The sequence below is a fragment of the Neodiprion lecontei genome, chromosome 5 (assembly GCF_021901455.1).
Source record: "Neodiprion lecontei isolate iyNeoLeco1 chromosome 5, iyNeoLeco1.1, whole genome shotgun sequence".
Classification (NCBI taxonomy): Eukaryota; Metazoa; Arthropoda; class Insecta; order Hymenoptera; family Diprionidae; genus Neodiprion; species Neodiprion lecontei.
The window spans coordinates 33,808,252-33,821,320 of record NC_060264.1 but is presented as its reverse complement, the minus strand read 5'-3'; the positions used below and the strand labels follow the sequence as shown (position 1 = coordinate 33,821,320).

Below are 13,069 nucleotides of genomic sequence, written 5' to 3'. Positions count from 1 at the left end.
CGTTCACAACAGCTTCGATTCATTGCTTTGCCATGAGTTGAATTATTATTCTACATTGTAATGAATAAATACTTGCCGTCAGCCCAATTTGAAACTACTTATTACCGATCTGACTCCAAGAGAATTTAATTTTGTTGGTTAAACGAAATGAGAATATGTGAATATAGGTGATTGAATGCATTTAGCAGGTATAAATTTTTTTCATTGCTCGTTTTTCGTCGAAAGAAATGTCTGTCCGGTGCATGCAACGACTTGACGTACCGAAATTTTTTAACGCCAACTGAATTTCAGCTTTTAAACCGTTGTCACAATCCGATCCTTCTTCTCTTGAATGCATCATCTGGCGCACTACATAAGTCGATAAGAGTGTGAGTTATCTGCAGAAGCATTGCAACAACTGCGACGATAAGAAAGTTCGATATGATTTCGAAGAAATGAAAGCAATTCAGTATAACAGTTTTGAATGAATATCGCTTATTTATAACGTACATTGAGTCGCTTTCAGCTCCTTAGATTTTTTCTTCACTAAAATACCGTGGAGATCTTCACTCTAGACTCGCATACACGAATCAAACTTGAAGTCTTGTAGGTGAATCGAGTGTCTATTCTCGTATACCGATTGATAAGCTCACTGCCGAGCATGGAATATATGTGTGATAGAATAAAAATAACAACAAGTAAAATGGAAATAAAGGTCATGGGACGGAGCATAAGATCATCTTGACGAAATAGTTCATTGCTCTAACTACACGCTCGCTTCTTTGTGGGTTGAAAAATACTCGCGACTGAGGAAGAAACTAGGAAAATATAATTCATGATCGAATCAATATTAATCGCAGCAATTATTTAGTTCTGAACATTTCATTGAGGCAGAAGGAAATTAAAACACCTGCAGCACGTATCACGAGGTCTTGAAATTCACCCCGCGTCGCCTCAACTATCGTTTTCATATTTGGCACCTGCCTCGAAGCTTCTGTAAATGTAGCCATATTTTTTTTTATCCTAGCTAAGAGTCGTTTACTCGTGGCAAGGTTAAAATTCCGAATTTAAAACGTTCCGAAAGCGCCGAATTCCGAATTTTTTGGTGGCGAAAATTAAAATAAAGAATTCAAACTTTGACGAAAAATCACCGCTTTGATTTTTCGATATTTTAACTTGAATTATCGGAAGTTTGCATTTCGGAACCTTGAGCCGTCAATTTTCCGACCATTCGAACTTTGTTGTTTCTTCAAAGTTTGATTTCCTTACTTCAAGTTTCGCTACCAAATAATTCTAAATTAGGCGCTTTCGGAACTTTTCAAATCCGGAACTTCAACCCCGCCCCATTTACTCGTTCAATTATCCTACTTCAGTTTTTTCTCTCTGGTAAATTGTCGCCTCGGAATTTTTTTGCGAAATTGAATTGCTTCGGTTTTCCTCTCATTTCACTGATTAAAAAAACTAAACAGCCAGTAGTTATTCGATCTTAAATCTTCTTTTAAGAGTTCTTAAATCTTTGAATAAGCCGCGGGTTGCAACTGCATATTCGAAAAATCTTTTCACTCGCGAGAAGCCTGCAGTAAGATATAATAAGCCGAGTTCTCTAAATTTAGATCCGACGCTTTCTTAGACGTTCTTAGCGTACGCGGGGCACGCAAACGTATAGACTCGACTTCAACTAAATCGAATGATTAATCCGAACTAGCACACAGTTTCCTCTGTCAATAAGGCGCGATAAAGTTTATACATATATTTATGATTTCTCGTCCTCGCGTGGGATAAAACAAAACTGTTATACTTTTGAGGCGAATCTCTGCAGACGTTCAAGCAATTCGCGGAAATAATCGCCGACGGTGTCAATCCGAGTCAAAGTTATGATCCAACGAACTGTACGAACGATTCAAACGATTTCTCGCAATGTTATTCGCATAATCTCTCGCTTCTTCCATCAGCAATTCTTCTCCAAGTCCCGAGCGCGCCTTAACGGCTTCGCTCTGTTCTGGAACGCGTTTGAATCGCAGGCGGGACTGTACCGTGTGTAGGTACGTAAGAGATGACGATTCTCACACACGCGTCGAGTCGAGCACGCCGACATGTTGGTGGTCGACGGCTAGCCAGCCTCTCAAGAGTCAGAGTAGTGGAAAGAAAGATTAGGAGAGAAGCAAGAGAAGTTACCGAGGAAGAAGCTAAATTCCCGCTCGCAACACCGCGGCAAGAGTCAATTTACGAGACTGAGACACAGCGCAGGATGGATCGAAAAATTGCGATCCCTCACGTTTTAGATTTTCAATAATCAAATTTTCCATTACTATAGATGAAAAAATACAGACTAGAAAAATTTTGCGAGCTCTGGCATATCGTGATTTAATTTTACGCTCTTTCACGCAACTTTACGCACCATCGATCATCCGTGAGGAAACAATATTGATCGTATTTTCAGAGTCGACGAACAACAAAGACACGTTCATCAGTTTTCTTGTCATTCTTTGCCTCGTGTATGGGAAATTATTCTTATTTATTTATTTTATTTTTTTTTCATAAAAATATCCGAGGGTAAATCGGATAACTTTATTAAATACCTGTTTTTGGGTGTAATCGATCCAGATCGCAGTTTTCGTGATCTTCACGAAAGAATCAAAATTCTTTTATCAAAAATTAAAATAATTTTTCAATCTTTTATTACAGTAATAAAGTTAGTTTTCATTCTGTAGTTATTTTTTCCTTCTTTTTTTTTTAAGTTACTGCAATTTAAAGTAAAAACTTTAAAGTCAATTTGCAGGAAGATATTTTGCAATCTCTGTGAATTTTTTCGAACACAAAAATGCAAATTGCAGGTCAGAGTAACTTCATGAATTACTTGAAATGTTGCATTCAATTCTTATTCCTTTTTCTGCAATTCGCCCGATTAACCCATTCGCTTTTTTGTACACTGTACAAATAACAATCTTGATTTTCGGTTTTTACGATTCTCTCGAGGTATACTGCACGTTAAATAATTGTCAAGTATATGAAATGAAGGTAAAATCTTCTGAAAAATCGCAAATTTTGAAGAAAAAAATTAACTCAACTTCTGTAACGTGTCCAAAACATCTCAAGATCCTCCAAAAACTGTTTCATTACTCAGATAAAGTCATTTTGAGTAAATATTGTCATTTCAAAGTGAACGGGGTTCAACACAACAAATGCCGACAGTGGTAAAGAAAAAAAAAAAAAAGAAAAACCAGGCCACGAACAGTTTCTTTCCACAATCCGAAAAGGAGACATTCAATCGAAGAAACAATTGATTTACCTATTAAATAATTGCGTCACTTTGAATCGAAGTGCGAAGCAGACGCGTAGACGTAAAAGGCGTGGATGGAAATATAACCGAGCAATTTAACCGATGTACCCGATGGCTGGTACAAACTCCCGGTAACTTTCCCCGCTGGAGATTTTAAGCCTCATCCAGTCCCCTCAGCCCCCTCAACGGAGGCAATGCTGGCTGCAGCTCACTCGGCAGAAGCGAATCGCTTCTGGAGGTATTCGCTCTGGCAGCGTCGGAGCCTCCGTCCTTTGACCGTGTATTTCTGAGTTCCGCTGCTGATACCGGATTTTTTTTTCCTCGGTATTCAGTGCGATATCCCTTCTCCTCGTCCATTCGTGCCGCAGAAATATAGTTTACCCAAATCCCCTAAAGCTGGGCCCAAAAGGCCGCCCGATTATATTGGATTATCTTCACCGCATATCGTCTCCGAACCAGGTGAGTTCAGTGTCTACTATACTTACTTATACTATGTGCAACACCATTTTTGGAATCCTTCAGAATCATTCACAGACACGTTGTTTCCCTTTCTCGTCGTGTTTTTTTTTTTTTTTTTTTTTTCTTTTTAGATTCTTTATTCACTACCATCAGTCGGCTGGTTCCAAATTTCTTGTGACAATTATTATCAGCCACATTTTATCGCTACGAATTGCGAATTTTTTCTCACTCTGTTTGGCAGGTAGTAAAAAAAAAAAAGAATTTCTTACGCACGATTATTTACCGCTTAAAACACCGCGAGTTTTAAACTTTTACACGTCTCTTGTTTCCATAAATGATCACGTCTATTACAGTTTTTTTGTTTTATTTTAATCACATAAATAGTGTGTACATGTCGCTGTTTGAGATTAACACTTGACGCGAGTCTCGTTACAGAAATCGGTACGCGTTTGAAAGTTATCGGTTTATCGATAGATCGAAGTTTACGAATTTTTATTCAATTCTATAGTTAATATCGAGAATCGTCCAGTAACGCAGATTTTGAAAATTAGTCGAGAGTTAACCATCAGCAGTAATCGTAAACCATTACAAAGAATTTCAATTTAAAAATAATGTTCAGCAAATTTGCTATCGCTTCTGTACAGCGACCAAGTGCTGACAGTTGATTTATTCGTTTTTTTCCCATCTCGTGAACGCCAAGAACAGAAGAGATAAGTTTTTAAATGACTACTAATTGTCATATATTTTCTTATCCTGGTCATAGCGGAACAGATAAATGGGGACAGTAGTTTGCTAACGAAGGCAGGCAGTGCTTGAGTGTTGGAAGAGAGAGAAAAAAAAAAAAAAAAAACAACTCGCCACGATGGTTCGGCCAAATCAGCTCATCGCCATTGTTTTTGGTTTATTTCTGGTTATACTAGCAGGTAAAGTGTGTTTATAAAAATTAAAATGGAAGTACAAATATTTGTTAGCTCTTCGAAAATTTCGGTACAAATTTCCTGGACGTTTAATTAGGACATTGAGAGTAAAGATACAATTCTGAATCCGGAAAAAAAAACGCTTAGAAAGAATCGTGCATCTGCTCAACCTCGCATTAATTCTGTACAACGCTGATTATTCAGAGTTTTCATCGCGACTGACTTGGTCGATACTACGATGACCTGGTAACCTCGCGATCTTTCATCAGCGATTGAGGAACTATCTTTCGTTTTTTATTTTCGCTGAAAAGTAGTATCGTTAGTGTGGTAAGATATAAAAATTGCCAAGTCCGCGAAATTTTTAAAATTAACGGGGATTCCCCGAACTGCCATCACTGATCATGTTATCCAATGCGAGATGCGATGTACTTTGAATGCTGATAAATTTCAAGCGAACTTTTCCTCTTTTTAAGATACGACGAGCCCTCCTTACTACCGACGAGTATCGAACAGAGTGCAATCGAGACCAGGTAATCACCTTGTTGTTTTTATACAATAAATAAATATGAAAAAAAACAAACCAATCATTTCAATTGTCCATGAAAATTCCCTGAAAAATGGTGAGCTGTAAAGCTGTTGTAGAAACCGTGCAGAGAGGAGATATGTCGCCGTCAGAAGCTTTCGGCGAGAATCAGTATAGTTGGAGCCGGGTGACGACAATGAGGCCCAGAGGTAGCTCGATCACAGCACACTGCACAACAACACGCCATAATTTCCAAATCGATGTACACTAACCGATACAGTTCAATTTTCAGCACACTTTTCAGATAACACGATACATTGTGTCTAACTCGGGTTAAGGTTCAAGGCATAACATGTTAAGACACGACGAACAAATAATAAATTTTGGTGTGGAGCTGATACTGGGAATTTTTAGCTAATAAATAATTCATTTCTTATTTGTAAGCAAATTGTAACCTGACACCACATTTTCCCTAGTGAAATTCGTCGGTACATCTTTGTCAAGATTCGATAGTAATCTTTTTTCACGTTCCCGCAGGTGTGCTTCTAAAGAAACCTCAACCCTGCGAAGTTGGCTCGTGTTATCCAGCTACTGGAGATTTGTTAATCGGGCGAGAAAATCGAATCCGTGCTTCGTCTACCTGCGGTTTAAAAGGACCTGAAAGATACTGCATAGTTTCTCACCTTCAGGATAGGAAAAAATGTTTCTTTTGTGACAAAAGAATCCCAAAGCAGCAACACGGGGTTGAAAATATTGTCCACAAGTACCAGCCAAAGTCAGTTACTTTAATTATTGATTGATTGTTGTCTCTCTGAGAGAGTTGATTGTTGTATTGTTGTTCTGCAACGCTGATCAATCTCTTGTATTCCAGCCATCGCGCTGCAGAGACTTGGTGGCAGTCGGAAAATGGTGTGGAAAATGTCACACTGCAGCTGGACCTGGAAGCGGAATTCCATTTCACCCACATAATCATAAAATTCAAGACGTTCAGACCAGCTGCAATGTTGATCGAACGTTCTTACGACTTTGGCAAGACCTGGCAGGTGTACAAATACTTTGCCTATAACTGCCAGCAGTCATTCCCTGGCGTGTCGACGAAGGCATCTCGGAACTTGACGGATGTCGTGTGCGAATCGCGATATTCCAACGTTGCTCCATCAGAAGGTGGTGAGATAATCCACAGAGTGCTGCCACCGAACCTGCAAATCGACAACCCGTACTCGAAGGAAGTTCAGAATCTTTTGAAAATGACCAACTTGCGGATCAACTTCACAAGGCTGCACACTTTGGGTGACGACTTGTTGGACAACCGCGCAGAGATACGAGAGAAGTATTACTACGCCATAAAAAACATGTGGGTTCGAGGATCCTGCTCGTGCTACGGACACGCGTCGAGGTGTCTACCCTTGCCCGGAATACCCGAAAGGCAGGACATGGTTCATGGCCGTTGTGAATGTACGCACAACACCAAGGGACTGAACTGTGAATATTGCGAGGACTTCTTCAACGATTTACCGTGGAAACCTGCGGTTGGAAAGCAAACCAGTGCCTGCAAGATGTGCAACTGTAACAATCACAGTCAAAGTTGTCATTTCGACGAGGCCGTCTTCGAGCGATCTGGAAGAGTTTCCGGCGGTGTTTGTGACGACTGTCAGCATAACACTCGTGGGCAAAATTGTGAACAGTGCAAGCCATTCTTCTACCATGAGTCCAGTAGAGATATGACTGACGCTGAAGCTTGCCAACGTGGGTTGTCGTCAGATATTGTTAATCTTTTGGTTGTTTAACTTATATAGATTTTGTTTTGTAGCCTGTGACTGCGATCCCTCCGGTTCCTTGGATGATGGAATCTGCGACTCACGCACTGACGAGTTAAGTGGTGATGAATCTGGCCGGTGTCACTGCAAGGCCAACGTTGAAGGCAGACGGTGTGACAGATGTAAGAATGGATTCTGGAAATTCGACTTTAACAACCCGGACGGATGTCAAGGTGAGATTCTCAATTCCCCGTGACAATCGAGAGCGCAGACCATCGTTCTAACCATGACTTTACCGATTTCCTCAGCGTGTACCTGCAACACTGTCGGAACGATCGGTAACCAAGGGTGCAACATGCTGACGGGCGAATGCACCTGTAAGCGTTACGTAACCGCACGTGACTGCAGTCAATGTCTCCCAGAATATTGGGGTCTTTCCGAGGAACAAGACGGCTGTAAGCCATGCGATTGTGACCTTGGTGGAGCCTACGACAATTTCTGTGATGTCGTGACAGGCCAGTGCCGTTGCAGGCGTAACATAGGTGGGCGAACCTGCAATGAGCCAGAGCAAAGTTACTACACTGTTTCTTTGGATTTCCTCATTTACGAAGGAGAGAATAGTCGAGCATCCAGCGTAAGGATCTGTACTTTTTTGTCTCAGGAGAACGAGGCGAGTGTTCATATTTTATCTAATAATGAAACGTTGTTTGCAGAACTGTCAGATTGTGATCAGAGAGCCCTACCGTGACGGGAGAAACACCACGTGGACTGGCAGTGGGTTCATCAGAGCTTACGAATTCTCAAACTTGACCTTCGTTATAGACGACATCGTGAAAACCATGGAGTACGACATAGTCGTGCGATATGAACCTGAGATCGCAGGGCCCTGGCAGAAAGTGCGAATCTTTATCGAAAGGGACGGTCCAGTGGACCCTGACGGACCCTGTAGAAATTGGCAGCCTTCTGATGACCGTGTCACAATGCAGCTCTATCCTGACAGACATAGTGCCGTTGCAATTAGAAACGCCTGTTTGGAATCAGGAAAGAGATACATCGTACATTTGACTTTTGATGCATACGACCAACGTTACCAAACACCGTCGGCATCTATTCTAATTGATTCGGTACAGAAATTTCGAAGCTTTGTTCGTTGAAGATTGTTCTATGCTGATGTTTGAACCAGTAACGATTTGTCCATATTTTAGATCACGTTGATCCCTAGACCAGAGAGCATACCGGTCTTCAGTGGATCCCCACTTGCGGAAGTGCGCCGCCAAGAATACGAAGCTTATCGATGCGGTGATATGTTTTACGACTTGTACGATAGGGACCAACAGATTTCCGATATCTGCAAACAGTATCAGTATATCATTGGGACGTATGTGTTCGACGGTGGTCATGGTAAGTATTCAGTAAAGGACCCTTGAACCGAACGTCAGAGTTGATGATTAATCGTATATACTTTCTCCAGCATGTGAATGTAACCTGACTGGGTCACACAGTCTGCTTTGCAATCAATTCGGAGGCAGATGTTCCTGCAAAACAAACGTGATCGGTCGTCGATGCGATAGTTGCGCACCTGGAACCTACAATTTTGGACCAGAAGGCTGTAAGCCGTGCGACTGTGACGCCGTGGGAGCGTTGGACAACTTCTGCAACGTTGAGACGGGGCGGTGCACTTGTCACCCGAACACGTACTCCAGAACGTGCGGCCTGTGTCAACCAGGCTTTTGGAACTTCCCACACTGCAGACGATGCGAGTGCAACGGTCATGCCGACAGCTGCGACTCGAAGACGGGAGCTTGTATAAACTGCCAGGACTCAACGACGGGCCACAACTGCGACATGTGCATAGCGACATTCTACGGTGACCCACGTATCGGCGTCGACATCCCTTGCAGGCAGTGTCCATGTCCGGGCGCCATAGCATCGGGTCATTCATATGCAGACAGCTGCTCACTGGATTCCATAACTCAAGACGTGGTTTGCGAATGCTACGAAGGTTACGCCAGTCCGAGATGTGAAACCTGCGACGATAACTACTATGGAAACCCAGATGTTCCCGGTGGCAGTTGCACGCCATGCGATTGTAGCAATAACACTGACCCGGCTCGACCGGGCAACTGCGATCCGAAGACCGGGGAATGCCTCCAGTGTTTGTTTGACACCGCTGGCTCACACTGCCAGATTTGCAAGCCGCAATATTACGGCGATGCCTTAGAGAAAAACTGCAAATTCTGCGAGTGTAATGTACTTGGTACAGATCAGAGCGCGGGCCCCTGTAATCACCGATCGGGACAGTGTCCGTGTCTCCCGCATGTCATGGGTCAGTTCTGTGACCACTGCGAAGAGAACCATTGGCGAATTGCAAGCGGAGAAGGCTGCGATCCGTGCGAATGTGACGCGATTGGAAGTATTTCGGACAAATGTAACGAGTACGATGGAACTTGCGAGTGCAGGCCAGGTTTCGGTGGAAGGCAGTGTAACGAGTGCCAGAAGAATCACTGGGGCGATCCGAATATTGAATGTAAAACTTGCGAGTGCAGTTCCCTTGGTTCAGCCACGCCGCAGTGTGACAGACAAACCGGGGCTTGCGTGTGCTACGAAGGTATCGGGGGCGTAAAGTGCGACCACTGTGATCGAGGCTACCTCGGTTTTGCTCCGACCTGCCGCCCTTGCGGAGAATGTTTCGATAATTGGGACATGACTCTTCAAGGAGTGAGGAATCGGACAAGCAATGTAATCACAGATGCTTCGAGAATCAAAAAGGTTGGTATAACCGGATTCTACACGTCCGAGTTCGATCAAATGGACGACTCGTTGAACCAAGTCAAGGCTCTGGTGAGCGATACCAGCGTAAGAGGACAAGACCTGGAAAAATTGAGCGACAGGGCGGCGGATCTGAAAAACGTCATTCAGGCATCTCAGATGAGACTTGACGAGCTCGACAACCTCCAGGACAGTGTTAGTCAACGAGTGCATCTCGCCGACGCTGCCCTCAAAAACATGAGGAATAGGACGGACAATCTGCATCAAGACGCTGCGCAGTTGAAGAAGGACGCAACGAAGTTACAAGAGGCTAACGTGCAGGGGGCTCTGAACGTCACCGTTGAAATGGCCGAGCAATCGAACGAGGCTGAAAGAATGGCCAATGGTACATTGAACACCTTGGCCGAGGCTGAGCGGTACCATACGAACACGGAAAATTTCCTCAGTAAGAATTCCCTCAGCTTCAAGGAGGCCACGGATCAAAACAAGGAGTCCATTGCTCGGCTTGGCGACCAGGTGACCACCATAAAATCCATGCTGCCTGATTTGAACCTTGAAGTTTGCGGAGAGCGCGTCACTGAGTGTAGTTCACTGTGCGGTGGAGCTGGATGTGGTTCTTGTGGAGGATTGTCTTGTGATGCTGGAGCCGTAGCAAAAGTCAACTTGGCACTGGATCTGGCCGATAAGCAAACAGCGGCGATCAAGAATCATCGGGATAAAGCTGAGCAGCTACTGAGGAGCGTAAGTAACTGATTACCGATAACTATTCGCGATTATGAAGCGTTTAAGATTTCTCATTAACAATAAATTTTCTTCTCTCTGATCGCAGATGTCTCAAGTACAACAAGAAGCAATCGCAGCAAGATCGAACGCTCAAGATGCGTTCAACCATGCCTTGTCCGTAAGGAACAAGACGGACGGATTGTCCGCCGATTTGACAGCGCTCACCGACAGGATGTGGAATTTCCTTACGGAGGAACAATCAACCCCAGCTGAGGTCAGAGACCTGGCGAAGAAGGCATTGAGTAAAAACATTCACTCGAATCCAGAACAGATCAAGGAACTCGCGCAGAACATATCCTTGATGGTTGGGTCGCTGACGAATCCCGAGAAAATCATCGCCGAAGCAGCCGATGGTTTGAGGCGGGCTAACCAACTGAGAGAACGAGCCAACGCGACGAAGAACGAGGCGATAGCCAAGGAAGTGCAAGCCGAAAAGATAACCAAGCTATTGACTGACGCTCAGTCGGCTCAGGACAATGCTGACAATGCTGTAAGAAAGGCAACGGACGATATTGCTCAGTCCCAAGCGCACTTGACCACGATTATTCAGGGAATGAAAATGGCCAAGGACACGGCCGGCAAATTAACCGCGAGCGTCGGCGCCTTGGATTCGAGACTCGAGAATCTTCAGACTCAGCTGATAAAGGATGACTACATACTTAACGAGGAGATTGCAAAGCAGGTTGCTGAAGTGGTCCTGGAAGCTGGAACAGTCGATAACAAGACGATGAAACTGAGACAGGAGTATCAACAAGCAAAAAATTCACTGGGGAACCGAGTCGACAGGAGTAAAGGAAACATCGAGAAGGCAAAATCACTTTTGGCAAGGGCGTCTGAATTGACGGCCGATACTTCGACCAAGTTCAAGGACCTCGACGGTATGGAGATTGTGTATAAAGACAACGAGAGAAAATTGTCTAGGCTCATGGATATCGTCGACTCTTTGACAAACGAAATGGAACAACATTTGAAGGAAATTGATACGAAGTCCATAAGGTACCGGCAATGTTCCACTTAAGCAATATTATTAATTAATACGGCATTTATAAATTAGATCACAAATCATAGAAAAAAAAAGAATAAATTATAGAAACGAAGACAGGAAGATCGGTACGTTTGATATTTCATTCATCGTTCGTGCATACAGTTTTAAAAAATTCAATCAAATTTGCTACAATTGCAGAAATAATTCATTGAATGACGCATTGAATCTCAGCTTTCACTGCTACGAATTTGATACTTCAGAGTCAGCTTGTGAATGATTATTATTATTGTCATTACTTCCATTGTTATGCATCGAATCTGTCGGTGCACAAAATGGCCCATTATTTCATTCAGCAATGCCAAGTACGAAATAGATGTGTAAAATGAAGAAATGACGTTATGCGAATAGTGACTAGCACCTAATATAATAAATTAATATTGAATGTATAGGAACGATCAGGACTTTGAAACGTCATCGTTGAGTATAAATTTTTTTATTATTTTTATAAACACTACGTTAATAATAGAAATATACAATCATGTCTACCTTGACGTACCTATACAACATATGCAAAACACATGCATATGCGTTTAATATTTTATTATTATTATTATATTATACTTTTCGATACATTATTATTATTATTATATATTGTACAGAAAAATTGTAAAGAGATGGAAAAAAAAAATTGAAAAAACCTAAAAACACATTCAGTCATACCTTGTTCTGAGAAAAAATAATACAGCGGATGAAAAAAGAGGAGTTCCTCGTGTACGAGGAAGAAATAAGGAACTAAGTTGACGTCGAATTTACGGTGGTATATCCCTCTTCATTTCTGAGAATAAAAATAGAACAGTGAATTTAGTGTGTCTGTTAACGATAAAATGTGATGAGGAAGAGGTAGGAGGAGGAGAAGTGGGGGAAAAAAACATGATTCGATCGCATAAACTCGGCTAGTTTAATGCGACAACGAAGTGTGACAGTGTGGAAAAAAAAAAGTAAAAACTGGCGCATTCACCTCTGCAGGCGGCACGAGAATAGAGGGTACAAAGCCAGCCGGTCTCTATTTTTTTCCACTCGTCATTTTCGTAGCTTCTGCCGCTCCGCATGAGCATAATACTTGTCAAACTTCCGAGTTGAGGCAGAGCGAACGACGTCGTGTGTGTGCGCAACGCGTAGCACGTAATAAGTATGCGGGATAAAGTCGAACAGCGGTAACGACAGAGGCTAGAGTCTAGACTCTGGACTCTGAATGGGACTATTGTCCGCACCCCTCCGAGGTCCGGACCAATCGTGTTCAACAGAGCCCCTCATTCACTGAAATATATACGCTGCAACATCGCATTCGATGCATATCCGAGACCCACCGGCTTGCGCATAGTGGCCGATTATTTTTTCGACTGGTTAGACTTTCCCCAAAATTTCTGTCCTTTTTACCTATAACTTCAGAAGAAAACAAATAAGCGATCGTTTTCGGAATTGGTTGGAAAATTAGCCGCTGGTCGTAGGAAATGTTTGAAAATACAGAAAAAAAAAAAAAAAAAAAAATGACGAGGTGCGTGTAACAATGAGGAAGAAAAATTTATTTACCATCATTCGCGAAGTGGGGAATATTTT

At 42.7% G+C, this 13,069-nt stretch overlaps 1 protein-coding gene across 3 annotated transcripts; it reads left to right on the top strand.

Annotated features, from left to right (window-relative positions):
* Positions 1-3,462: 3,462 nt before the first annotated feature.
* On the top strand, positions 3,463-12,148 carry LOC107217584 (laminin subunit beta-1). 3 transcript variants are annotated; one of them, XM_046740054.1, is made up of 12 exons: positions 3,463-3,718; positions 4,482-4,641; positions 5,109-5,165; positions 5,278-5,367; positions 5,696-5,933; positions 6,030-6,904; positions 6,969-7,148; positions 7,224-7,549; positions 7,629-8,039; positions 8,121-8,316; positions 8,387-10,425; positions 10,514-12,148. In XM_046740054.1, the coding sequence occupies exons 2-12, from the start codon at positions 4,581-4,583 to the stop codon at positions 11,483-11,485; spliced, it is 5,445 nt and encodes a 1,814-aa protein (XP_046596010.1). In that variant the 5' UTR covers positions 3,463-3,718; positions 4,482-4,580; the 3' UTR covers positions 11,486-12,148. The 3 variants fall into 3 exon arrangements, with proteins under 3 accessions (XP_046596010.1, XP_015510641.1, XP_015510642.1); XM_015655155.2 differs by having other exon boundaries at positions 5,269-5,367; XM_015655156.2 differs by lacking the exon at positions 5,278-5,367.
* The last annotated feature ends 921 nt before the right edge of the window (positions 12,149-13,069 follow it).